The 26870-nt window shown below is 48.4% G+C and overlaps 1 protein-coding gene across 2 annotated transcripts in view; it reads left to right on the forward strand.

The window, feature by feature from the left end:
• Nucleotides 1–26870, forward strand: part of CXADR (CXADR cell adhesion molecule) — a 274960-nt gene that overhangs the window by 112781 nt on the left and 135309 nt on the right. For both annotated transcript variants that reach the window (XM_078658356.1, XM_078658357.1), the window contains exon 4: nucleotides 17243–17389. In XM_078658356.1, coding sequence (XP_078514482.1) covers nucleotides 17243–17389 — 147 coding nt within the window. The remainder of the gene's footprint in view (nucleotides 1–17242; nucleotides 17390–26870) is intronic.

Below are 26870 nucleotides of genomic sequence, written 5' to 3' on the forward strand. Positions count from 1 at the left end.
ATTCCGCCGTGGAGGCGGTCGGGGACAACGGCGCGGTCAGGCCACACCTCCCCCCGCAGCATAAGCCTCCAAATCCTCCTAGTCCGAGCTTTCATGCCCATGTGACGCCGGTGGGTGGCAGGGTTCGCCATCACCACTCCCGCTGGCGCACTATCACATCGGACAGGTGGGTGCTGCAGCTCGTCCGAAGGGGCTACTCCCTCCCCTTCGAGACCACTCCTCCAGCCATGCCACCGCAGAACCACCGTGTGTCGGGGGACCACTTGACACTTCTGCAGGAGGAAGTTACGGCCCTCTTGGCCAAGGGGGCCATCGAGCGCGTTCCTGGGCCAGAAGTAGGGTGTGGTTGCTATTCCCACTACTTTCTGGTACCAAGAGGGACAAGGGGGGCCTGCGTCCTATCTTGGATCTACGGAACGTCAACGGCTTCCTCCGGAAGGAGAAGTTCAAGATGTTGACTTTGGCTCAGGTCTTGGCTGCTCTAGACCCGCAAGACTGGATGGTGGCGTTGGACTTGCAGGATGCGTATTTTCACATCCCCGTCCTGCCGGCCCACCGGCGTTACCTGCGGTTCACGGTAGGCCACGAGCACTTTCAGTTTATCGTGCTCCCATTCTGCCTTACCAGCGCCCGACTGGTGTTCACGAAAGTGATGGCGGTGGTCGCAGCTCATCTGCGCCGGTTAGGGGTTTCAGTCTTCCCCTACCTCGACGACTGGTTGTTGAAGGCAGGCTCGCCCCAGACAGTCGTCCACCACCTTCAGATGACGGCAGACCTCCTGCACGAGCTGGGGTTTTCCATCAATGTGCCGAAATCACACCTGTGTCCCTCTCAAAAGCTCCTTTTCATCGGAGCGGTTCTCGACTCGGCGCAGTTTCGGGTTTATCCTCCGGAACGGCGGGTCCGGGGTATTCAGGCTTTGATTCCCATCTTTCAGCCGTTATCCCGGGTCTCGGTCAGGTTGACGCTGCGGCTTCTGGGGCTGATGGCCTCTTGCATCCTTCTGGTGCATCACGCCAGGTGGCGGATGAGGGCTCTGCAGTGGGACCTGAAGTTTCAGTGGGCCCAGCATCATGGCAACCTATCCGACCATGTCCTGATCTCAGTTGCAGTGGTGGCTTACGGACCGCGATTGGGTCAGAGGCAGATCCCTCTCCCTTCCCCAACCGGAGCACGTAGTTGTGACGGACGTGTCCCTCCAGGGCTGGGGAGGCCACTTGGGAGAGGCGGAGATCAGAGGCATCTGGTCTCCGGCGGAGTCCCAGCTCCATATCCACATGTTGAAGCTGCGGGCGATTCGCCTAGCACTGAAGGCATTCCTCCCCTTTGTCAACGGGAGTGTAGTGCAGGTGTTCACGGACAACACCACCGCCATGTGGTACTGCAACAAGCAGGGCGGAGTGGGGTCGTGGACCCTTTGCCAGGAGGCCCTGCGTCTCTGGCAATGGCTGGAACGTCAGGGCGTGACTCTGACGGTTCAACACCTGGCAGGTTCTCTGAACGCCAGGGCGGACGAACTCAGCCGTCGGTGCTCGGTGGATCACGAATGGCGTCTGAACTCGGACGTGGCGAAAGGCCTCTTTCTGCGATGGGGAGAGCCTTGGTTAGATCTATTCGCCACAGAAGAGAACGCGCAATGTCATCAGTTCTGCGCGTTGGAGTTTCCAAGACGGCACTCGCACGGCGACGCCTTTCGGCGCGAGTGGAGCTGCGGTCTGTTGTACGCCTTTCCGCCTATACCACTTCTGCCCAGAGTGCTGAAGAAGATCAGGCGCGACCGGGCCCTAGTTATCCTTGTGGCTCCGGACTGGGCTCGAAGGTACTGGTATCCCGAGCTACTCAGCATGTCAGTCGGTCCCTCGATCCGCCTGCCCCTTCAGGAGGACCTTCTGTCGCAGCAGCAGGGGACGGTCCTCCACCCGAACCTGTCCAGTCTCCACCTCCATGCGTGGAGATTGAGCGGCGACAGTTGAGGCCATTTGACTTGCCTCCTGAAGTCTGTGATGTGATTCTGGCAGCCAGGCGTCCCTCCACAAAGTCGGTATACGCCTGCCGGTGGAACAGATTTGTGGCATGGTGCACAGCAAAGGCTGTGGATCCCCTTTCTGCCCCTCTCTCCGAGGTTCTCCTCTTTCTTCTCTCTTGCCCAGCAGGGCTCTGCTCTGGGCACTATCAAGGGCTACCTTTCTGCCCTTTCCGCCTTCTTAAGGCTACCTGATCAGCCATCTTTGTTCAAGTCCCCTATTGTAACGAGATTCTTGAAGGGCATCACGCACATGTTTCCACCTGTTCCGTTCGTGATGCCTCAGTGGGACTTGAACCTGGTTCTGACTTTTTTGATGTGCGCTCCCTTTGAGCCACTTCATTCCTGTCCTATCCGTCTCCTGACTTTAAAGACGGCCTTCCTGGTTGCCATCACCTCTGCCAGGAGAGTGAGTGAGCTCCAGGCTCTTTCTGTCAAACCTCCTTTCATGTCCATTCATCCAGACAAGGTGGTTCTGAGAACTAGACCTTCTTTCCTGCCCAAAGTAGTTTCTGCTTTTCACATCGGGCAGTCCATCACCTTGCCCTCCTTCCCGCCTCCGCATCCTTCCAAAGATGAGGAGCGGCTCCATCGTCTGGACCCAAAACGTGCGCTTTCATTTTATATGGATCGCACACGCCAGTTCCGGGTGGATGACCAACTGTTTGTTGGATACGTGGGTGAGAAGAAGGGAAGGGCGGTACAGAAACGAACCATCTCTCGGTGGGTCGTCCTGTGCATCAAAGCATGCTACTCTTTGGCTCGGAAGGAGCCTCCTGTTGGGCTGAGAGCCCATTCCACTCGGGCCACGGCGGCTACTACTGCCCTGGGCCGGGGAGTCCCTTTGCAGGACATTTGCCAGGCGGCTACGTGGGCCTCGCTGCACACCTTTGCGAGGCACTACTGCCTGGACAGTCAAGTCCGGAGGGATGGCTTCTTTGGCCGTTCGGTCCTCCAGGATTTTCTGGTGTAGGATTGTATTGGTTCGCAGACCCACCACCGGGGTTGGTATTGCTGGGGTATCTATTCTAAGGTAAGGAATCTAATACTAACCTGTTTCTTTCAGATGAACAAGTTACTTACCTTCGGTAACGATATATCTGTAAGAAACAGTAGTTAGTATTAGATTCCTTACCGCCCCACCCATCCTCCCCGTTCTGCGAACTGATACCTAGGGTTAAGGACATCCCTTTCAGGGCCCTAGTTTCAAATGGCACCAGTGTTGGTTCTCACATGGCTCTGCGTGTTCTGGCGCGGAAAAGCTGTGTGCAAAGAACTGACGTCAGCGCGCGGAGGCGGCGTCTATATACTCCAGCGACGTCATCACGACGCCGACGACGGACGCGGACGACGCCTACCGACGCGCAGGGGTACTGCTACGCAAAAGTTTCCGGATCCAGACTGACGCCTGGGGATATTCTAAGGTAAGGAATCTAATACTAACTACTGTTTCTTACAGATATATCGTTACCGAAGGTAAGTAACTTGTTCTACTAGAACAGGGAGACTTTCTTACAACACTAGACCTAAAGGACGCCTATTTTATGTTCCTATACATCCTGCGCACAGGAAGTATCTAAGATTTGTCATACAAGGACAACACTATCAGTTCAAAGTCCTTCCATTCGGGGTCACAACAGCACCATGAGTGTTTACAAAGTGCTTAGCAGTAGTAGCAGCACATCTCAGAAGACAACAAATACATGTCTTCCCTTACCTCGACGACTGGCTCATAAAAGCAAGATCGTTCAACCAGTGTGTACAACACACAACAAACAATACAAACATTACACAACTTAGGGTTTACGATAAACTACACCAAGTCGCACCTAGAGCCTTCGCACGTTCACCAATATCTAGGAGCTACCATAGACACATCGGCAGCTCTAGCGTATCCCAGTCAAGCCAGGATTCAAAGTATTCAGAGCTTAGTCTCCCTTTTTCAATGCCAGCACTCTCTTCAAGCCAGAGTGTTCATGAAACTAATAGGCATGATGGCGTCTTGCATCTTCATAGTTCCTCACGCAAGACTGCAAATGCGCCCACTACAAGAATGTCTAGCACAACAGTGGAATCAGGCTCAAGGTCAGCTCACAGACCGGGTGTTGGAGGACAGCCGTACATATCGGTCTCTGCAATGGTGGAACACCAAAAACTTGACAAAGGGACGGCCGTTCCTAGACCCTGTTACACAAATAGTGCTCACAACAGATGCATCCCTCACAGGATGGGGAGCCCATCTCCTGCACTATACCACTCAAGGCCAATGGAACAGCCAACAAAAACTGTTCCACATCAATCATTTAGAGCTGCTAGCGATTTTCCTAGCACTCAAGACTTTTCAAGTACAAGTACAAAACAAAGCTGTTCTAATTCGGACGGACAATATGACAGCTATGTATTATATACAAAAACAGGGGGGGACACACTCTCTGCAACTGTCCCAGCTTGCACAGAACATTTGGAGATGGGCCATCCCTCAAAACATACACCTGACTGTAGAACACCTTCCAGGAATTCACAATCAGATCTGTTGAGTCGTCAATCCCAACAGATTCACGAATGGGAGTTGCACCCACAGGTTCTCCAACCATTTTTCCAAAGGTGGGGGCAGCCATAAATAGATCTGTTTGCCACCCATGAAAACGCAAAATGCCCAACCTTCGCCGCCAGGTTTCCACACCCACGGTCGGAGGGGAATGCAATATGGATTAACTGGTCAGGCAGAGTTGCCTACGCTTTTCCCCCTCTCACACTCATTCCACTAGTAGTACGCAAGCTCAGACAACAGTCTCTCAAACTAATACTAGTGGCCCCCACATGGGCACGTCATCCGTGGTTCACCACACTACTAGATCTCTCACTGGTTCCACATCAGAAATTACGGCTCACGCCATCCCTGTTAACACAGAACCATGGAGAATAAGGCACCCAGAACCAAGCCAACTGAATTTGGCTATCTGGCTCCTGAGGTCTTAGAGTTTGGCTACTTAAACTTACCACCAGACTGTATGAATATAATTAAAGAAGCTAGAAGACCCACCACTAGAGCATGTTATGCTGCTAAGTGGAAAAGATTTGCAATATACTGTAACAACAATCACATTGATCCATTGGATGTTTCCATCCAAAATATTATTTGCTACCTTCTACACCTACAAAGGTCCAACTTGGCTTATTCTTCCATACGACTGCATCTAGCAGCAATTGCAGCCTATTTACAAAATAGACCGGATCTATCTCTCTTTAGAGTACCTGCGATAAAAGCATCTATGGAGGGATTAAAACGAATAATCCCACCTAGGTTACCACCTGCACCAATATGGAACCTAAACGTGGTCCTTACAAGACTTATGGGTCCCCCTTTTGAGCCTTTACACAAGTGTGAACTGCAATTCCTAACATGGAAGACTGCCTTCCTTGTTGCCATCACCTCCCTCAGAAGAGTTCGTGAAATACAAGCATTCACAATAGAAGAACCATTTTTTCAGATACACCCTAACAAAGTGGTTCTTAGACCTAGTCCTAAATTCCTGCCAAAAGTGATTACTCCTTTTCACCTTAACCAATCAGTAGAGTTACCAGTGTTTTTTCAAAAACCAGACTCTGTTGCGGAAAGGGCTTTACACACCTTGGATGTTAGAAGAGCTCTTTTATACTACACACCGGACTAAATCCTTCAGAAAGACAAAACAACTATTTGTATCTTTCTCTTCCCCACACAAAGGCAATCCCATATCTAAAGGAGGAATTGCCAGATGGATTGTAAAGTGTATTCAAATATGCTATTAAAAAGCTAAACGTACACTAACAGTTCCTCCTAGAGCACACTCCACTCGCAAACTAGGAGCCTCTATGGCTTTCTTAGGAAACATACCACTAGAGGACATATGTAAGGCAGCAACATGGTCTACCATACACACCTTCACTAAACACTATTGTGTTGACGTGCAAGCCAAGCAGCAAGCTGCAGTAGGCCAAGCTGTCCTTAAAACACTATTTCAGTATGCTGCAACGGATACAAGCGACCACCGCTAGGGGGGACACTGCTGCACAATCGTTGCTAAGTGTACAATCTGCAGCTCATATGCCTTGAACAGAATATGCTACTTACCAGTATGCATCTGTTCTTGGCATGTAGAGCTGCAGCGTTGTACACGCCCTCCCGCCTCCCCGGGACTTGTATCCGTTCCAGTACTCGTCTTACTTAGATGCACACGCATGCTACTGACTCCATCATTTCCCATCATGGCGAAAAACAATCTGAGGATGGAGTCAATGACCATGCGCAGTATTGTCCAAAGGAGGAGTCACCTATCTCGTGACTACAAAGACTTCTTCCAAGAAGACCACAACCTGCAATCATCCGAGCCCAACACCAGGCGGCGATCTATTGCTAAGTGTACAACTCTACAGCTCTACATGCCAAGAACAGATGCAAACTGGTAAGTAGCATATTCCTTCTTGCCCATGGTGCAAGTGCCTTGTGTTGCCTGGCCTTCGGGTCAGTCTCCGGCTTCTCCACTTTATTGTCGAGTGGACGGCTTAGTCTCCAACCGTGGTGCTGCTTACGCACTTGTCATTCACAGTGCAGCTGCTATTCTTGATTTTCAACCTCCTGTGGTCCCTCTGCTTTCTGATCCTTTACTGTATTTGCTCCATGTGGAGCCTATTGAGGTGGAGCCTTTGCTGCCATTTCTTGGCTCTTTATTTGACATTTTGCATGGTACATGGGCATGGCCCTCTTCTGATGACCCTGTTTATCGGGCTATTGATCATATGCACCGTCCTGCTCCGGGTGATCCACTCTGCCTGTCCACTCACCCTGCGGCTCAGGGACTTGTAGTTCATGCGGCTATTGCCTTAGTCTTCATCCGCCTTGCCATTATTGCCTCCCACTAGGGAGTCTAGGTGGCTGGACGCGTGTGCTCGCCAGCTTTTTGCTTGTACCAGTGCTGGTATCCGCGCTTTAAATACTGCATGTGTGTTCGCACGTACATCCTTGACCCTTTGGGACTTGGTTGAGAACCTTCTCCCTTCTGTTCCAGAGGAGCTGCGGTCTCTGTTGATTCGGCTTCTGCTTGATGGCAGGGGAATGGCGCAATTTTCGCTCCGTTCTTCCATTGATGCCACTGACTCTGTGGGGGCGAGCTCTTTTGCCCGGCCTGTGGCTTTGCGCCGCCATGCATGAGCTTGCTTACCCCCCCATAGCAGGTTGTGCAGATCCATCAGTATGAATTATAAATTAGTACTGGTCAAGAGGGAGAATTCCAGTAGGCAGAGGACATTTGTGTTCGTATTGCAGGAATGCTTGTGTTTTCAAATAAGGATCAAAAACATATTCAACATCAGTTACAGCGAGTGAATTAACCTATTGTATCCATCTTGGATGTAATGCTTTTGCATACGGAATGCTAGCTTTTGTATCTGACTCTTAAGGCGGGTACAGGAGTTACGACTATAATGCGTATCCCCTGTGCTAGGGCTCTTTCTTTTGCTTCAGCGGTTTGAACTGCTGTCAGAATTTTTTTTCTGTTGATGTAAATGTTATTTCTGCTTGTGTATACAAATGTGATTTGTATGCAATTGGTATTTTTTCACCTTCATTAAAAGTTAAGTAGGCGAATCCGCATTGACCCTGAATGATTTGGATCACTAAGTTGCATACGTTTACGCGTATTTGTAAGTGTTTTGTTACTAACATATCTGCTTGAAGTGCACGCAGGATATCTGGGTGTTCCTGTGTCCAAAGTGTGATTTGAAAATCAGATTTAATTCATAGAGAGGTTTAACCCTTTCTGCGTAGTTTAGAATGCATGTTCTTCCAAAATTCAGGAAACCTAGAATCAACTGTAAGTTTCTCATTGTTTTAGGAGGTTGGAGCAGCGACACTTTTCTAAAAAAGTTGGCTGCCATGCTTTTGCCTACACTTGATTGTTCATATCCTAGGAAAAGGACGTTGATATGGTCAAGTCTTGATTTTTTTTATTTATTTTTTATTGAATTTATAACCCTCAGAGGCGAAGCCCAGTATAATGGTGTTCACCCTCTTCAGGTGCCTGTCCAGGTCATCGTGTGTCAGATAGTTAGCATCGACACATGACCATGCCTCGTCATCATAAATTTGTAGTAACTCTGTTACCCTTGCTGAGAATAACCCCGGGCTGTTCTTGAACCCTTGTTGAAGTCGACAAAAGTGACGCTGGGTCCCCATTATTGAGAAAGCTGTCATATACCTACTTTCAGGTGCTATGTTCTGTCAAAAGACAGTTAGAAATATCTAATGTGGTTTTATATTTTTTACGCACAATGTTATTCATTAATGCTGTACTGTGTGCATTTTGCACTGCAAATGTTTTACAACTAGAGTTTAGGTGTCTGTAATCCAAAATTAGATGATATGTATTGTCTGGTTTGGAAACTGGAAACAAAGGATTGTTCATTGATGGGGTGCATGTTTCAATCACCCCTTGGTATTCAAGTTGATCTAAAATCTCCCTGACCTGTTTTTTAGCTTCTTGCTTAATTGGATACGGCCTTTGCGCAGTTGGTTGATTTTTTTTTTTATTAACTGGATTTTTTGGTGAGGCGAATCCTCATCCCATCCTACATGTTATTTGTATTATGCTGGGGCGACAGTTCATTTCCTGGCATAAGTATATTTTCAATGCGTTGGAACATGGTTGGAGAAGGCTGGCATAGTGATGTCTTCGCCATGTGGGCACTCCCTGACAAATTCTGGTGGTCAGTCCTGTTCTGCTCCAAGTATATCATAACCTTTTGAAAGTTCTCCCAAAAGAGTGCTTTCACTTTTCTTGGTATGTCTCCCTCCATCCGAAGTGTTATTTCATATTACCTATGTGGAGAACTAACCCTGGTGTCTGCAGTCTCAATTTGAATGTCCTCATTTTTTTTGCGGAGTTTTATATAGCGCGAACTAGACCCGAACCGAATCAGGTATCAGAGTGCTTTACATATTTTTCCAGTTACTTTACATTTTTACGTTTTCCAGTTACTTTCATTGTAGGCACGGGGAGATTAAGTGATTTGCCCAGAATCACAGGAGGTTTTTTTTGCGTCGTTACCGAGACTCGAACCCAGTTCCTCCAGGTCCGAGGTCGAGCGCCCTAGCCGTTAGGCCAACTCCTCTCAAGTCCACTGTCTCCAGAAGTCCCTTCAGGTTCTGGCAAGCTATTGTTACTTCTGCTGCTGTTCTGTCCAACACTGTCTGAGCCCATTCTCCGTTCTTGAGTTGTGTTCTCAGTATCCTCGGGATGTCTGATCTTTAGACCTGCTGCCTTCTTCTGGGGCAATTGAGGTTTTGGTTTGTTTTTCTGAACATGTTGATCGTCTTTGGGGACTTCACGCGTTCTTCTTTTTGATCTGTCCGTTCTCTTATTTGGGTATCTGTGACGATATCTGAAAGGTATGAGAGGAACATGTATCGGTATCTTGATACCCGTCAGGTTTTCTCAAATTATCGCTATTCCTGAGGTTATACCTCCTTTCAGAGGGCTCCTTTTGAGGAGACCTACCTCTGGATTGAGAACGTTTCTCTTTTGAATGTTTATTTTCCCACTTCTTTTTAGAAGAGGTAGAATTGTGTTTAATAGTCAGTTGTGCTTGAACTGGTTTCCCACCCAAACGGTCTCTGCCTAATTCTTAATAGGATTTTTCAATTATTCTGGCTAATTCTTGTGGTTGTTCCGTTACATCAAATTCCCTTAATTTCTGGCGGATTGCCACTGATGCTGCCTCTCCTTTAATATTGGATTATTTTATTGTTGAAACCTGGTCGAAATGTTAAAGTTACTTCATACCTAAATTCAGAGCAGGCTCTGCCCCGTATTAGTTTTAAATTTGTTTCAGGACATCAGGTATTAGTGCCATAGACGGAACACCATGTGATTTAGTGTAGATAGCAGCAAAGACTGTGCCCCAAGTGGTGCAGTCTTCCAGATGTGGTGTTATCCCCGTTGGTCAAAACGGATTGTTAGAATTCTGTGTTTCTCATAGGGGCTAGTATTAGGAAATACCGCTTCGATTTTAATACTTTTCTGAGCTATCCAGAATGGAATGTGTTCACTTTTTGTGGGCATTTTACCCATGACTGCGTGTAAAGTCTGTGGAGTGATTTTTAGCACACTCCCCTCGTGCGAGGTTTGTCTTGGAATAGCTATTGTTGGTTGGACTGTGAAAGTCCGCATGACATATTGAATCAATGGTCTATAAATTTTGATTAAATCGTTTGAGCTGAGTAAGTAATTTTACATCTGTCATGTCTTCAATGTCAGGATGAGGTGTATAGCCGGCTAAAATCGGCCATGTTGCTCCTGGTCTACCTAGTGGACCGAGCCTGGTCATGTGATTGTATTGTTTTAGGGCGCCTTTAAACCAGAGATCATGCTCCTGGTATGTGAGTGGAATTTCAGTATCCTCGAAAGGAATATATTCCTCAGATGGCTAATCTTCTTTCGAGAAGTGAAACCTTTTAGTTATAGGATGTGATTCAGGGAATACTATCCATGAGTGGAATAACACTGTCTGGTGTGATTCATGTGCATCTATCACAAAAACTGCTTGACCACCACTTGGTGTTAGGCCATGTTTTAAAGTGATGGCTCTCCTTAAATTTGGAGCGATGATTTTCACATTTTCATCTGTTTCAGTAAAACCTGTATAATCAAAAGCTACTGCGACATGGTCGGGTACAGCTCCACCGATTTTGGTGTTTGTGTTGTTATCGGACATGGTTTAATGAAAATTGCTGAGCAGGTTTCAAGGGAACAAAGATAAGGTGCACACTATTTTGGAACACTGTATCCTTCAACGTTGAACAAAGCAAAAAGCTAATACATAGGATTTTCGTCCTACTCAGCTATGGCGGAGATCCCTACCCACTCCAGACGTCTTATGGAGTTTTATGAGTAGGGGTCTCTGAGAAAAGCACGACTGAGTTACTTCAGTATTTAGCATTAAATTAGTGCCTTACCAATCCGTTGGCTCCATGTAGTGTAGTTCCTATATCCCTGATAGGCTCTGCGCATTGGAATAATATGCACTCTAGTTTTGACATAGGACTGAGGTCAGTATGTCTCTATCGAGTACATTAAACTTAATTACTTGTGTGTGCCAGCTAACTCAGAGGTCACTAGAAACTTCTCGAATAAACAAGGAGGGATTTGTTTCTGACAACCGCATAAACATGACAACTTTGTTTCCCTTAGAATCGGAACAGTCTCATAATCGTGGAAACAATAGATAACCGTTTCACTCAGTCAATTGTGCATGCTTAGTTTCTACAGAGTAACACAGAAATAGATAGACGGGCATTTCAATAAAAAGCGTTTATTGAACAGTCTTATTTCTCGTGCAAGATATATGAACTGCTACAATCATAAGACAGAATGTGAAGTATAATACGTACAGCGTTAGCAGCAAGATAAAATAATACTACAATAGCATGGTTTGTAGCTATGACATATATTCATAAAAATACATACATAAATAACACAGGCTAAAATGTGAATACTCATCTGGTGCTTCTAGCTAGTTCTACCCCAGTGTACCTAACCTAAGTGTTGTACGAGGTAAGAAGTAGGTGCTGCTTGTCTACAGTCTAGTTTAGCTATAGTTTAGATTGGTGTTGCCAATATTTGCCAGAGTCCCTCTAGGTTCTAGTCCGCTCCATACCTTAGAATGAGGGAGGTTGGAATCTCTTTCCGGGTCTCAATTTCTAACACCCCGCAATGGGAGTCTGAAATACTGGTGCTGGATTCTCTGCGAGGAGTATGACAGCGTCCGGTCAGTGCGTCAGGCAAGGACTCTACTTCCTTCCGAACTAGCCGTGTTGTGCAAGTATGCAGCCTAACCGTGTTTGCCATGGCAAGTGAAGGTATATTTATACCTTGAAGGTGTTTAGGAATGCCAGTATTGACGTAAAAGTCGGGCAGAAGAAGTCATGAATGAACCCTTAAGGAATAGATGTTCATGGATAATAAATGGGTTCTTGGAAAAATCAATCCAAGCAAGGGGAAGTTCTAAAGGCTTAAGAGTCTGGTTTTCCAGGAATTCGTTGTGATGTGGATGGACGGATGTAGGTGGCCATGACTGTATTTGGTTAGCATGGCTAATGCCTAAATAAGGGTAGGATTTCTATGCCTAAATATGGGCAATGCGAATTGTGCCTATATAAGGGCGTAAATCGGGAAACCTATATACGGTATCTTAAATTGACACACAACACCACGACCTCCATCAACGTCTACGGCGCTGCCGGTGGCGTCGACAGGCTTCCACCCCAACATGGAGACGGTGCCAGACCTGTGTATCGACGCCGATGTGGAATTTCTCTCTGCCTCACACTTTTCCGCCTGCCCGGCATGTTAGGGAGGACGGGGAGAACTGGGAGGGGTCTGAGGACCCTCTCGCAGCCCAGTGCGAGTTAGACCCGGACTAGGAAGAGGATTTGGAGGTTGCAGGGAACATGGATTTTACTCCCAAACCTGGCACACTATCCTTCTACTGTGGCTACGGAGGAGGGTGGTACGTATTCTGTTATGTTGCGTAGAGCAGCCGAGGCTCTCCACCTCTAGCTCCCTACATTGGCTGTCAGGACTAACCTCCTGACAGAAGTGCTCCGGCCGGCGTCTTCCTCTATGGAGCCGCTACTGCCCTTTAATGATTAACTTTCGAACATTCTTTTGGGCACCTGGTCCATGCCCAACCCAGGGGCTCCTGTGGATAAGAACGTGGCCGGATGCCATCGCCCGGCCCCGGGTGACCCTATTTTCCTCTCCAACACCCTACCCCTCAGAGCTTGGTTGTCCAAACCTATGCGTCCCCAAGCGCATTCCCTTCTGCACCTCCGGAAAGGAAATCCAAGAAACTGGAACAGTTTGGGAAGAACATTTTTACTTCTGCCAGTTCAGGGCTGTGGCCTGGGAACACTGTATGCCTCTTGGGCCGTTATTTCCATTCTGTGTGGGACACGGTTGCGCAGGTGCTGCCTCAGTATCCAGAGGTGGCCTGGACGGTGCTCTCCCAAGCTATTGCTGAGTGGAGGGGCACAGCCGAGTTCACGATTCGTTGTGGCCTTGACATCGCCAACTCGCTGGGCAGAGGTATTTCCACAACCGTGGCGCTACGTCGCCACGCCTGGCTAAGGACGACCGGCTTTTCCGGGATGTCCAGAATACTCTGATAGACATGCCCTTTGATGGCACTCGCCTTTCTGGTGGCAAGGCAGATGGTGCATTGGAGCGCTTTAAGGACTCACAGGCTAATGCCAAGTCCTTGGGCCTTTCGGCCACGCGCATTCCTTCCGCTTCTGCTTTTTGCTCCTTTCAAGGCCAAGGAAGGAGCCCACAAACACGTTGGTTTCAGAGCCATAGGCCTGCGCAGCAACAGTCTCAGCGCAGCTGCGGACTTGGGACCCGCAGAGGTGGGTCACGGGACCAGCGGGTGGGTCTGGCCACTACCTCCCCTGCAGTCACTGCATCCACCTTCCTAGTCCAGTGTTTCAGGCCCACCAAACACCAGTGGGTGGCAGGATTAACCGTCCCCTTCCCCACTGGTGCACCATCACTTCAGATAGGTAGGTTTTGCAGATAGTCCGAAGGGGCTACTCCCTTCCCTTCAAGAGTACCCTACCAAGCCTTGCCACCTCAGTACAACTGCATGTCCGAGGATCATTTTGCACTTCTCCAGCAGGATGTTGCGGCCCTCTTGGCCAAAGGGGACATCAAGTGCGTTCTGAAGCCAGAAGTAGGTCATGGTTGTTAATCCCACTATTTCCTGGTTCCAAAGAAGGTCAACGGCTTGTATCTTAACTTAGACCTTCGGAACGTCAATCGCTTCCTCCGGAAGGAGAAGTTCAAAATGCTCACACTTGCTCAGGTCTTGTCTGCCCTAGACCCGCAAGACTGGTTGGTAGCGTTGGACTTGCAGGACGCTTATTTTCATATCCCCGTCCTTCCTGCCCACCGGCTTTACCTGTGGTTCATGGTAGGCCACAAGCACTTTCAGTTCACTGTGCTCCCTTTTGACCTTACCGGCACCCCTCAGGTGTTCACGAAAGTGATGGCGGTGGTCGCAGGTCATCTGTGCAGATCAGGGGTTTCAGTCTTCCCCTATCTCGGCGACTGGCTGTTGAAGGCGTGCTCGCCCAAGGCAGTCTTCTCCCACCTCCGGCCGGCCTCCTGCATTTGCTGGGGTACTCAATCAACATGCCGAAGTCGCACCTGATTAACTCTCAGAAACTCCTCTTTATCGGAGCAGTTCTGGACACTGGTTTATCCTCCCGAGCAGCGAGTCTGGGACATTTGGGCTGTGATTCCGATCTTTCGGCCCTGGTCCGGGGTTTTTGTCAGGATGACCTTGAGGCTGCTGGGCCTCAAGGCCTCCTGCATCTTGCTGACCAATCATGTCAGATGGCATATGCTTTCTCTGCAGTGGGACCTGAAGTTCCAGTGGGGGCAGCATCAAGGAGACCTGTCCGAGTACGTCCAGATCTCAGAGGGCACTGTGCAACAGTTGCAGTGGTGGCTCACGAACCAGCATTGGGTCAGCGGCAGATCACTCTCCTTTCCCCAACTGAATGCATCCCTACTGGGATGGGGTGGTCACATGGGAGAGGTGGAGATCAGAGGCCTCTGGTCTCCGGTGGAGTCCAGGCTCTATATCAACCTTCTGGAGCTCCGGGCGATCCTCCTTGCACTGACAGCATTCCTTCCCTCTGTCTAGGTGAGAGTAGTGCAGGTGTTCACAGATACCACTGCCATGTGGTATGTCAACAAGCAAGATGGGGTGGGGTCGTGGAGCTTATGACAGGAGGCTCTGCGTCTCTGGACATGGCTGTGGAACATCAAGGCATTTGCTTGACTGTTCAACACTTGGCAGGTTCTTTGAACGTCAGGGTGGATGAACTCAGCCGCAGGTCCATGATGGATCACGAATGGCGTCTTCACTCGGAGGTGGCACAAGGTCTCTTTCAACAGTGGGGAGTGTCTTGGTTAGATCTATACACCACCGAAGAGAACATGCAATGTCGTCACTTCTGCACATTGGAATTTCCAAGGCGGCACTCGCTCGGCGACTCTTTTTGTCATGAGTGGACCTGCGGTCTATTGCACGCCTTTCCGCCTATACCATTTCTACCCAGAGTGCTGAAGCAGATCAGGCGCGACGGGGCCCAAGTCATTCTTGTGGTCCCAGACTGGGCTCGAAGAGTTTGGTATCCCAAGCTACTCAGTATGAGCATTGAGCCCCCGATCCGACTGCCTCTTTGGGAGGATCTTCTGTCGCAACAGTAGAGGACAGTCCTCCACCCAAACTTGTCCAGCCTTCACCTGCATGCGTAGAGATTGAGCGGAGACAGTTGATTCCATTTGACTTGCCTTCCGAAGTCTGCAATATCATTCTGGCGGCCATTTATCCCTCTACTAAATCGGTATACGCCTGCAGGTGGAACAAATTTATGGCATGGTGCACAGCAAAGGCTGTGTATCCCTTTTCTGCCCCTCTTTCGGAAGTCCTTGTATTCCTTCTTTCTCTGGCCCAGCAGGGCTCTGCTCTGGACTCCAATAAGGGCTACCTTTCTGCAATCTCGGCCTTTCTCGGGTTCCCTGATCAGCCCTCTCCTTTCAAGTCTCCTGTTGTGAATCGATTTCTCAAAGGCATTACCCACCTTTTCCCTCCTATTCCGTTTGTGATGCCACAGTGGGACTTGAATCTAGTCCTTACTTATTTGATGTGTGCTCCTTTTGAGCCGCTTCACAACTGTCCGCTTCATTTATTGACTTTGAAGACTGCTGTCCTGGTTGCCATCACCTCTGCTAGGTGCGTGAGTGAGCTCCAGGCGCTTTCCTGTAAGCGTCCTTTTCTGTTGGTTTATCTGGACAAGGTTGTGCTTCGCACTTGTCCTTCCATCTTCCCAAAGGTTGTCACTGCCTTCCACATTGGGCAAACTATCACCATGCCCACTTTTTTTCCTGCACCCTACCAGAGAGGAAGAGAGGCTCCACCGTCTGGACCCAAAACGTGCGCTCTCATTTTACCTGAATCTCACACAGCCGTTCCGGGTGGATGACCAATTCTTTGTTGGCTACGTAGGTGCCAAGGAAGGCTGGGCTGTACACAAGAGGACTATCTCCCGCTGGGTCGTCTTGTGAATCAAAGCCTGTTATTCTCTGGCTAAAAAGGAACCTCCGGTGGGGTTGCTTGCCTATTCTACCAGGTCGACAGCAGCTACTACTGCATTGGGATGTGGTGTCCCCCTGCAAGACATCTGTCAGGCAGCCACGTGGGAATCGCTGTACACTTTTACTAGCATTATTGCCTTTACAGTCCAGTTCGGAGAGACTGCTTCTTTGGCCGTTCTGTTCTCCGTGACTTTCTGGTGTGATCTTGGTTCGCAGACCCACCACCGGGGTTGGTATTGGTGGGGTATCTATCCTAAGGTAAGGAATCTATCACTAACGTGGTTCTTTCAGATGAACAAGTTACTTACCTTCGGTAACGATATATCTGTAAGAAACATTAGTTAGTGATAGATTCCTTACCGCCCCACCTATCCTCCCCGTTCTGCGAACTGATTTCTAGGGTTAAGGTTATCCCTTTCAGGGCCCTAGTTTCAATATACCAGTGGTCAGTATCTTGCATGGCTCTGGGTTCCTGGCGCGGAAAGTGGTGTACAGAACTGACATCAGTGCGCTGGGTGCGTCTAAGTAGCTCCAGCGACGTCATCTCTGCGACTACGACGCCAACGACGTATGCGGAGCAGCGCGACAACGCCTACCATCGCGCAGGGGTACTGCTGACGAAAGCTTTCCGGATCAGAATGAAGCCTGGGGGTAATTCTAAGGTTATCAATCTATCAGTAACTAATGTTTCTTACAGATATATCGTTACCGAAGGTAAGTAACTTGTTCATTAATTCAGCCCAGCAAAAGGTTCTAAATTAGAATGCTTAGCTGGACAAAAGAGGTACTGACAGGTAGCTGGATAGTTGTCAATAGCTCACGAGCTACTCGTTGAAAAAGCCTGGTATAAGCCTTGCTGCTCAGAGCCACAGCTACGGGTCGGGTAAATAAGTACTGAGAAGCTGGCGTTGTGAAAGAGGCTCTTGTAGTAAGCTTCCCAGCATTTTTCATTATTTCTTTACATATGCATTCTGAAATTCTCATGCTTTCTATAATCGGTTTCCTTTTTCCTTTTCAGTGAAGCCTGGAAGGATGAAATGCTACGCAGATGGAGCGACGGAAATTGGCCGTGATATAAAACTCAAGTGTGGATCGGAGGGTACTCCTCCATTGATATACACATGGGAAAGACTGACTGGAAATAAGAAGCTTCCTGCTTCAACAAGTATGGCTAATATGTACTGATATACATTCAACAGTTAAGATTTATGTTGCAACTTTAAAAAAAATTTGTGACACCATTCGGTTTTTCAATGAAACTTGAGTCTTTAAAAGTAGTCTTTTTAAATCCAAAGATTTTTAAGCAGGAGTATATTGGTATAACCGCTTTTTGGTAGTCTGTGCTCTTAAACCATTGTTTGCAGCATGGGTAGCTAGATATCCCATGCAGTGCACACTCATGCCATGCAGAATTGGGCTTGGAACATTAATATGTCTTTCCTTTAAAATAGTAGCAGATGTGTGGAATTTAATAAAATCTCTACTTGTTCATGGGACAGGTTGCTTCATAAAACTGCTTGTCCTCTAACAAAATCCACTTGTCCTGTTGGTGCCACGCAGTGCGGCGACAAATTATGACCATGATCTCATTATACAAGAGCTCTGATAATAGCCTCTTTGATTATGCCAGAGCTCATACAATAGTAGGGGTTTAATACAAGCAATGTACTTGTTTTGTCATAGTTGGGTTTTAATACAAGCAATTTCCTTGTTTTGCCACCTTTCCGCGGATCTTCATTCTGGGGCTGGACGTAGCGGTAAGCAATAGTTCCCCATGGTTGGAATGCCCATTTGAGTTTATGGAAACCTACTAGTTTTAATGTTTTATGGGTTTTCATCAGCTTGTCTCTAATATTTTCCCATAGGGCGAAAGGTTGGAAATTTAATTCCATGGTTGGGTAAAATAGTGGTTGGTGGGAAAGTGAACTTGTTACCGTGCAACTGAATTTCGCGTGAGGAAATCTACACATGATTACCTACCAGTGCTAAAATGAAGTTCACATATTCTTTCTGGGAGCACGATATCCTGACCTACTTCTGTAAATTCTTGTGAATTCATAAAAGTTGTAAATCTGCACTCCTACAAGGACTTGTACCTTGGGTGCACTTTTGTGACTTTCTTTAAGAATTGGGCCCCTATTAAGGTCTGTCTTTCTCTCTCTATACCATCTGACTTCACTGTGAGTGAAAGCATTCTACTCTCACAAAGAGCATACTGGCACACACAGTAGTTAAAGTGACATGAACTACTGTGATGGATCGATGCCCAGTTCCTGCTCGCCACCCATGCCGCAAGTTCCCTGAGTGACACTTCGATTCCAGGCTTGGTTTCCCGTCTTATGAGAACTTCTCTCTTCAAGAATCCCGCTCACTGTGCCTTCAGCACTACCAATCGCTCAACCCAGTCCTGAGGAAGATCCCAATTCAAGAGGATCGAAACGCAGTCAACCACCCAGCGCAATCCGAGGCGCATCATGCAATGTGGCTCATCTAAAATCTATAGCCCAAAATAGATCCAATCAAGACCACAATTCAGTTGGAACCATATTGACTATCCTAATCACTGTATATATTTATGCACCAGTCACCTTGCGCTGTTCTTTGCTGATGACTTTGTCACTTGCGTCGCCACCGGGTACAATCACTAGCACCACTTGAGCACCAAGTACAAATAGGGTTGTTTTAACTGAACTGTTTACAGTGCTGATACAACTGTTACTTGCCTTTTTCCCTGTTTTGGATAAATATGATGCCATGAGCACATTTATGATCAAGAACGAGCCTCCTTTGTCTTTTCTGATAATGTTTGTTAACATATCCCTTATAATTGTCTCCAAATTATACCAGTTGAGATACCATATGTTTATATTGCAGTAGCGGCGCATCTGCGAAGACCGTGCATCTAGTGTTTCAATACTTGGATAACTGGTTGATTGAGCGCAACACAACTACAGCGCTGTGCACATTCTCAAGCCACAGTAGACCAACTGCACAAATTGGGCTGAACCAACAATGCTGTAAAATCCCATCTCTGGCCCCTTCGAGTTTAACCGTATCTGGGAGTTTGCCTCAATTCAGAGGTCGGCAAGGCATATCCCAGTCTGGAAATATTTCAGTCAGATCAATAAGTCATAGTTAGAACAGTCATACACCTGCTAGGGATGCTGGCCATAGTACCTTGCGCATGGTTGCCCTTATGTCTGCTGCAGGAATGCTTAACCCAGCAGTGGTCTCAAAAATAGGGTCATTGGCCAGATCTAGTGTTGATCAGCCCCTTTACCCATCACTCTCTGAAGTGGTGGAACAGGGGGCGTCCTTTTCTCGACCCAGTTCCGAACATCACTGTCACAACGGACACATCCCTCAGTAGGTGGGGGGGGGGGGGCGCACTTACTATCTGGAGCTGCTAGTTGTCCATCTAGCCCTCAAGGCCTTCACCCCTCCCCCCATCAATGTAGGCAATTTGTCCTAGTACGAAAAGACAACACGACAACCATGTACTGAATCAGAAGCGAGGGTACCCACACCGCTCAGCTTTCTCAGTTAGCTCAGTCATTCTGGCCTCTCCACCACAGGATCCATCTATTGGCAGAATATCTCCCGGGAGTGAGCAACGACTTTGCCTGTCTTCTCAGCAGGATGCAATTACAAGTGCATAAGAGGGAACTTCAACAGTCTGTCCTTCCTCGCTATTTCCAGTAATGCGGATTTCTGGACTTGGACTTGTTCACCACAGTAGAAAATGCAAAATAACCAAACTTTGCATCCAAATTCCCACAATCCATGGGCAGGGCACTATGGATGAACTGGTCAGGGATAGTTACCTATGCTTTTCCTCCTCTCCCCCTTCATTCCATTCCTGGTTCGGAAGCTGAGGCAGACCGCCCTCATCCTACTGGGTCCCATCTGGGCCAGACAACCATGGTTCACCAATTTACCTAGAGCTTTCGATAGTTCTGCGCTTGAGGCTCCCCAGCAGGCTGGACTTTCACACACAGAATCATAGAGAAAATAGACAGCCTAACCTTGTCTCAACCTTGAAACTTGGCTAATGAGGTCTTAAAATTTGGCTATCTTAATGTGCCTCCAGAATGCATGAATATTCTGAAAGAGGTGTGCAGGTCAACTACTTGTGCCTGCTTTGCTGCTGAATGGAAGAGATTTGTTTATTACTGTCACTCAAACTATAATCACCCCCTGACAGCCATAGTTCAGAACATCATTTGTTACCTTCTTCATCTCCAAATGTGTGATCTATCTTTCACCTCGATTCTGCAACACCTGGCAGCTGTGGCTGCATATCTCCAAAATAGGCTACATGTGTCGCCATTCAGAATTCCAGTCACCAAAGCTTTTATGGAAGGACTCAAAACAGTCATTCCTCCCCTGGTACCTCCAGCCTGATATTGTCCTCAGAAGTCATGTCCCTTACGATTTCTCTCATGGAAAGAAGCGTTTCTAGTAATTTACACATCACTAAGACTTTTTAGTAAGATTCAGGATTTAACATTAGAAAAACCTTTCTATCTGAAAGCCAGTTATAGATTCCTTACCTAGAATTTCACCCATGTGCAGACTGGATCCAGAGATTTTTCTTATGAGCGTCCGCTGCGTGTGGGTAGGTGGCATCGGTCGACTCTGCGTCCGTCGTCTGCATCGTGGTCACCGGGGAGGATGTTGCGGTGCCTACTTAGATGCCGCCCCTGCGTGCTGACATCAATTATTTCTTTTTCCGCTCCAGCCTAGTGCAGATCCAGTGAGCGCTACCCCTTAGCCATTTTAAGGTTAACCCTTTGGCGACGTTTTGTTGACTTCTTTTTGAGTCTATCGACTCCTGAAGCGCGAGGGATTTCCGAACGGCGGCCCATTTTCAAGCCTTGCGGGTCCTGTCACAAGATGCCGGAAACTGACCCCCACCTTGTGTGCTTGTGGTGTCTGGAGTACAACCACGACCTGAAGTAGACTGCCAGGCCATGCATCTGAAGTCCTTGCGGGAGCAGTCACGAAAGTTGTTGGAGGCCCGGTGGTCGGCTGCGCATCATTCCAGGTCTCGTTCGAGCGGTTGGTCTCGAGACCGTTCGCGGAGCCCCCATTCATCTTCACACTCCAAGTCATCAAGGTCATCGGGTAAGTCCAAATGCTAGAAGGCGGCGAAGAAGCACAAACGCTCTTCACCCGCTCCACTTCGGTCGGCTGACACAACATGGGATTTGGAGCAGTGTCGTACCAAGGCTCCTTATCCAGTGCCTGATTCAGGGACGACTCCGTGCCTCCCCCCCCATTTCCGGGAGCTGGAGTGTCACCTGCCCAGCTTTGACAGTTTTACGAAGCCTTACATCTCGTCTTTGGGATGCCCGACTCTGCTAGCGAGCCTTTGGGCCCCGCGGGGCAGGAGTCCTGGGCCTTTGATGCCGGCGGCTCTGGTGCTGGGGGACCCCTGTGGATCCAGGCCTGGTCTGGATCGATGGTCGACCTTCCCTGGTGCTGATCGGGACTATGAATCTCCCGTCGCCGGTCGTGTCCCTGGCCAATGCCGTCCACATTCTCATCCCCGAGTTGGACCTTTAGCAGAACCGACGTCCGCTGACTGGTACTTTTGTTTCCCTGTTCATCCCTTGTGTTCCCTATCGACCAGAGAGAGGGTGGTGGACCCTTTAGCTGACCAGCAGGAAGAACCCGACTGGCTAGACAACCTGGGTAATCCTAGTGGTCTGGACACTTCTCCAGATACTGACTTTCTTTCTCCCTCTCCCATGGCTACGGAGGAGGGAGCATCCTATGCTGTGGTGGTGAGAAGGGTGGTCGAGGTCTTGGGCCTTGAGCTCCCTTTGGTGGCCGGCAGGACTAACATCATGATGGAGGTGCTTCAACCTTCGGTATCCAATTCGGAACCCCTGTTGCTGCTTAACGAAGCCCTCACTGACATCCTCCTGGGCACCTTGTCCAAGCCCAGCACTGAGGCTCCAGTGGAGAGGACGATTGCCCGCCGCCTGGCCCTGGGCGACCCAGTGTTCTTGACCCAGCATCTTTCCCCGAGAGCTTGGTGGTCCAAGCCTCTTCTCCAAAGGGCGCATTCCCTTCTGCTCCTTCAGATAGGGAATCTAAAAAGCCGGATCATCTTGGGAAGTGTATATTCTCTTCCTCCAGCTTGGCACAGTGGTCCGTGATTACCACATGGCTCTTGGGCTGATACTCCCATACCATCTGGGATACTTTTGCACAGGTGCTGCCTCAGTGCCCGGAGGAGGCCTGGGCCATTCTCTCCCAGACTGTGACGTATGAGAGTGAGACAGCCAAATTCATGATCAGATGTGGACTGGATACCACCGACTCACTGGGCAGAACAATTGCCACTTCATGTGCCCTTGAGCGCAGAGCCTGGTTAAGGATATCTGACTTTTTGGGGGATGTTCAGTCAACCTTGATGGACATTCCCATTGTTGGCTGTCATCTTTTTGGCGACAAAGCAGACTCTGCGCTGGATCACTTTAAAGATTCTCTGGCTACAGCCGGATCTTTGGGCCTCGGCGCGTCTTCTCGCCCACTCCAGTCTGCTTTTCGGCCCTTTCGTGGCTTCGGAAGGAGCACCCAACCATGTCCAGGGCAGTCTATCCACCGAGTCACCAAGCTGCTCAGAGTCTGGGTGGCCGCAGACGTTGGACCCAGCGACCTTGTGGGCCTGGAACCCTGCAGGCAGGCCAGTGCACCCTTTCCCACTCTGCCGCAGCCTCCAAACCTATCTAGTCCGACGTTTCAGCCCCATCAATGGCCAGTGGAAGGCAGGATTCGCAATCCCCTCCTCCACTGGCAATCCATCACGTCAGACAGGCGGTTTTTGCAAAAAGTCCGAAGGGGCTACTCCCTCCACTTCAATACTACCCCTGCAAGCATGCCACTGTTTTTCGGTCGCATGTCGGAGGATCATTTGGTGCTTCTCCTCCAGGAAGTTTCAGCTCTCTTAGCAAAAGGGGCTATATAGTGTCCCTGTGCCTGAAGTAGGTTGTGGTGGTTGTTCCTGCTACTTTCTGTTGCCCAAGAAGGACATAGGCCTGCGTCCTATTCTAGACCTCAGAGTCCTCAACCGCTTCCTCTGTAAGGCGACGTTGAAAATGCTCATGTTGGCTCAGGTCCAGCCTGCCATCTACCCCGTAGACTGGATGGTGGCGTTGGACTTGCAGGACGTCTATTTCCATAGTCCTGTCTTGCCAGCCCACATATGCTATCTGCGGGTCACGGTAGGCCACGAGCCTTGCTCCCCTTTGGTCTTACTAGTGCCCCTCGGGTTTTAACAAAAGTGATTGCGGTGGTCGCAGCTCATCTGCGCAGATCAGGGATTCCAGTCTTCCCCCTATGTCGCCGACTGGTTGTTGGAAGGCGAGTTCGCCCCAGGCTGTCGTCTCCTACCTCCAGACTACGGCAGACCTCTTGTACTTGGTGGGGTTCACTATCCACGTGCTCACACCTGACTCCCTCTCAGACACTCCCTTTCATCTGAGCTGTTCTGGATCCAGTGCAGTTTCGGGCCTATCTTCCCGAACCTCTATCCGAATTTCAGTGAGAATGACTGAGGCTGCTGTTCCTCATTGCCTCCTGCATCCCGCTGGTGGATCATGCCAGATGGCCTATGCAGGCTCTGCAGCGGGACCTGAAGTTCCAGTGGGTGCAGCATCTGGGGAATCTTTCTGACTACGTTCAGATCTCAGTGGGAACTGCACAACAAGTGCAGTGGTGGCTAACAAACCATGCTTGGGTCAGAGGCAGATCCCTCTCCCTTCCCCAACCAGATCGAACAGTGGTGACAAATGCGTCACTCCTGGTATGCTGTTGCCATCTGGGATAGGCGGATATCAGAGGCATTTGGTCTCAGGGCTCCATCTCAACCTGCTGCAGCTCAGAGCGATCCAACTGGCACTGTAGGAATTCCTTCCCCTCTCAAAGGGAAAGTAGTGCAGGTGTTCACAGACAACACCACAGCTATGTGGTACTGCAACAAACAGGGCGGAGTGGAGTCGTGGACCCTGTCAGGAGACTCTCCGTCTCTCGACATGGCTGGAACATCAGGGAATTACCCTGGTGGTTCAACACCTGGTGGGTTCTCTAAAAGCCAGGGCGGACACACTCATCTGTCGGTGCTTGGTCGGTCATGAATGGCGTCTTCATTCAGAGGTGGTGAAAGCTCTTTCAGAAGCTAGGGATAGCCTTGGTTAGATTTGTTCGCCACTGAAGAGAATGCGCAATGCCTGCTGTTTTTGCGTGTTGGGGTTTTCAAGGTGCCACTCGCTCAGTGATGCTTTTTGTCGCGAGTGGAACTGCGGCCTTCTGTACGCCTTTCCGCCTGTCCCACTTCTGCCCCCAAGTGCTCAAAAAGATCAAGTGCGACCAGGCCCAAGTTATTATTGTGGCTCCGGACTGTGCACGCAGAGTCTGGTACCCCGGGCTACTGAGAAACTTTACGGAAAAGATAAGTTTTGCCTGCTGCCCCTGGAGCCCATTCCACCAGAAAGAAAGGAGCCCCTATGGCCTTCCTTGGGAACATCCCAATAGCGGACATTTGTAAAGCAGCTACTAAGTCTACACGACTCAATTTCACAAAGCACTACATATAGACTTATTAGTCCACCAATTAACAAATGTTGGCCAGGCTGTACTACATACTCTTTTTCAGTTTTCTGCAACATGCACAGGCTAGCCACCGCTTAGGGGTGGACTGCTTTTCAGTCTGACCCGCATGTGTATATACAGCCACACATGCCTCAAACGGCAAATGTTACATTGTAAGCATCAGTTTGTTTATAGGTTTTATATAGCACTAGCTAGACCCCTAGGTATTAAGAGTGCTTTACAGAATCGAGAGCAAGGCAATAATCCAGCCACTGAGCATATGATGTGCAACAATCTTAGGTTCAAGTACACACAAAATATATACATGGGGTATAGTTAGGCAATGTGTGTGGTTACTGAATTGTGGTCAATTCGCACATTATCAGACCATGGAGAGAAAGACATTCAAGACAATAGAAGCATACACAAAAAACAGCCAACCGATCAATTGGTTCTAAACTGAGAGAGAGCCTATTAGAACAGAGTTCAGATTGCTTGTGTGTTCCAGTATTTGTTGAGGAGATGGCGTTTCAGGTCTCTTTTGAAGCCAGAGAAGAAGGGGTTGCATCGTAGGTCCCTTGGGAGAGCGTTCCATGTGCTGGGAGCATTACCTGAAAAAGAACAAGCCTGGGTTGGTTTCTTTTTTAGTTTGGGAGGAACGAGAAGAAGTGTGTTGAGCTTCTCAGAGGTCTGGTTCTTCGTGCTTTTGTGAGTTTGTTGTCTAAATAGTCTGGGGTATTTGAGTGAAGGGCTTTGTGGGTGATGCAGGCAGTTTTATAGTGTCATCTTCCTTCGATGGGAAACTAGTTTAGGGTCTTGAGGGTAGGCGTGATGTCTTCATACAGTTTACTGTCTCTTATGAGCCGGGCTGCCATGTTTAGTACTGATCTGAGAGGGGGCAGGGGTGAGTTGAGTTTTCGGGGTCCCTCTGAGGATAGCATTCCCATAGTCCAGTTTAGAGAGAAGTAGAGATTGAACAGCTAACTTGAAATCATCCAAGGGAATGAATATATATATATATATATATATATATATATATTTTTTTTTTTGTAGAGGTGTTTTAGTGTGTAAATCTCTCCTTTGACTGAGTTTTTTATTTTGATGTGATCCTACATTGACAAGTTTTTGTCCAGGATGAAACCTAAGGATTTAGCAGAATTGTATAGAGTGAGAGAACAATTTAGAGGCTTCAGGTCACTGATCCAGTCTTTGTGTGGAAGGTGGTTACTTTTTGGGGAAAACAGAATAACTTTGTTTTGAAGAGGGTTTAATTTTAGATGGTTGGAGTTGAACCAAGATTGTATCTTACTCCGTGTGAGTTTGAGATGTAGGATGTCACTGGGGGATTTGATTTTGTAGTAGAGTAAGTGTCATCTGCATAGAGGCGGTATTTGATCCCTGCTTGCTTCAGGATGATAGTAAGTGGTTTTATGAAGAGATTGAAAAGTGAAAGGAGTGGATTGAGCTCTGAGGGACACCAAGTGACAGGTGCGAGTTTTGAGAGGCTAGACTTGATTTTGATTTGTTGTGATCGGTGTTGTAGATAAGATGTGAACTATTTTAAAACTGTGCAATTGATACCGGAGTGGATATTCAGTGACTCCAGTAAGGCTGGGTGATTGACTGTATCAAAAGCTGCTAAGTCATGTAGGATAAGTAGGCATGCATCTCCTTTGTCTAAGGATCTATGGATGTCATCTGCGATATAGAGCATGGCATTTTCTGTGTTGCAGCCTTTCCTGAACCCTGATTGGAAGGAGGCCTAGGATTGTCAATAGTCTGTGTGAGCAGAGAAGGTTTATTATTAGAAGGAAGTGGGGCATCTGCTGCTAGATCAGTGGATAAAGGACTAAGGATGGGGTCCACATCCCTAGGCTTGGTGTGAGTATGATCTGGGTTTGTGAAATTACTGGATAGGGTGGGACCATGAGAAGTCATTTTTGAGTGGTGTGTGTTGGTGGGAGCGGCAAGATTGATGGTTGTGTCCGGGGGTGTCACAGAGCTAGATGAATCCTTAGGAGGAAGATGGTGACTGTTCTGGGTTC

Source organism: Lissotriton helveticus, chromosome 8 (assembly GCF_964261635.1).
Source record: "Lissotriton helveticus chromosome 8, aLisHel1.1, whole genome shotgun sequence".
NCBI lineage: Eukaryota > Metazoa > Chordata > Amphibia > Caudata > Salamandridae > Lissotriton > Lissotriton helveticus.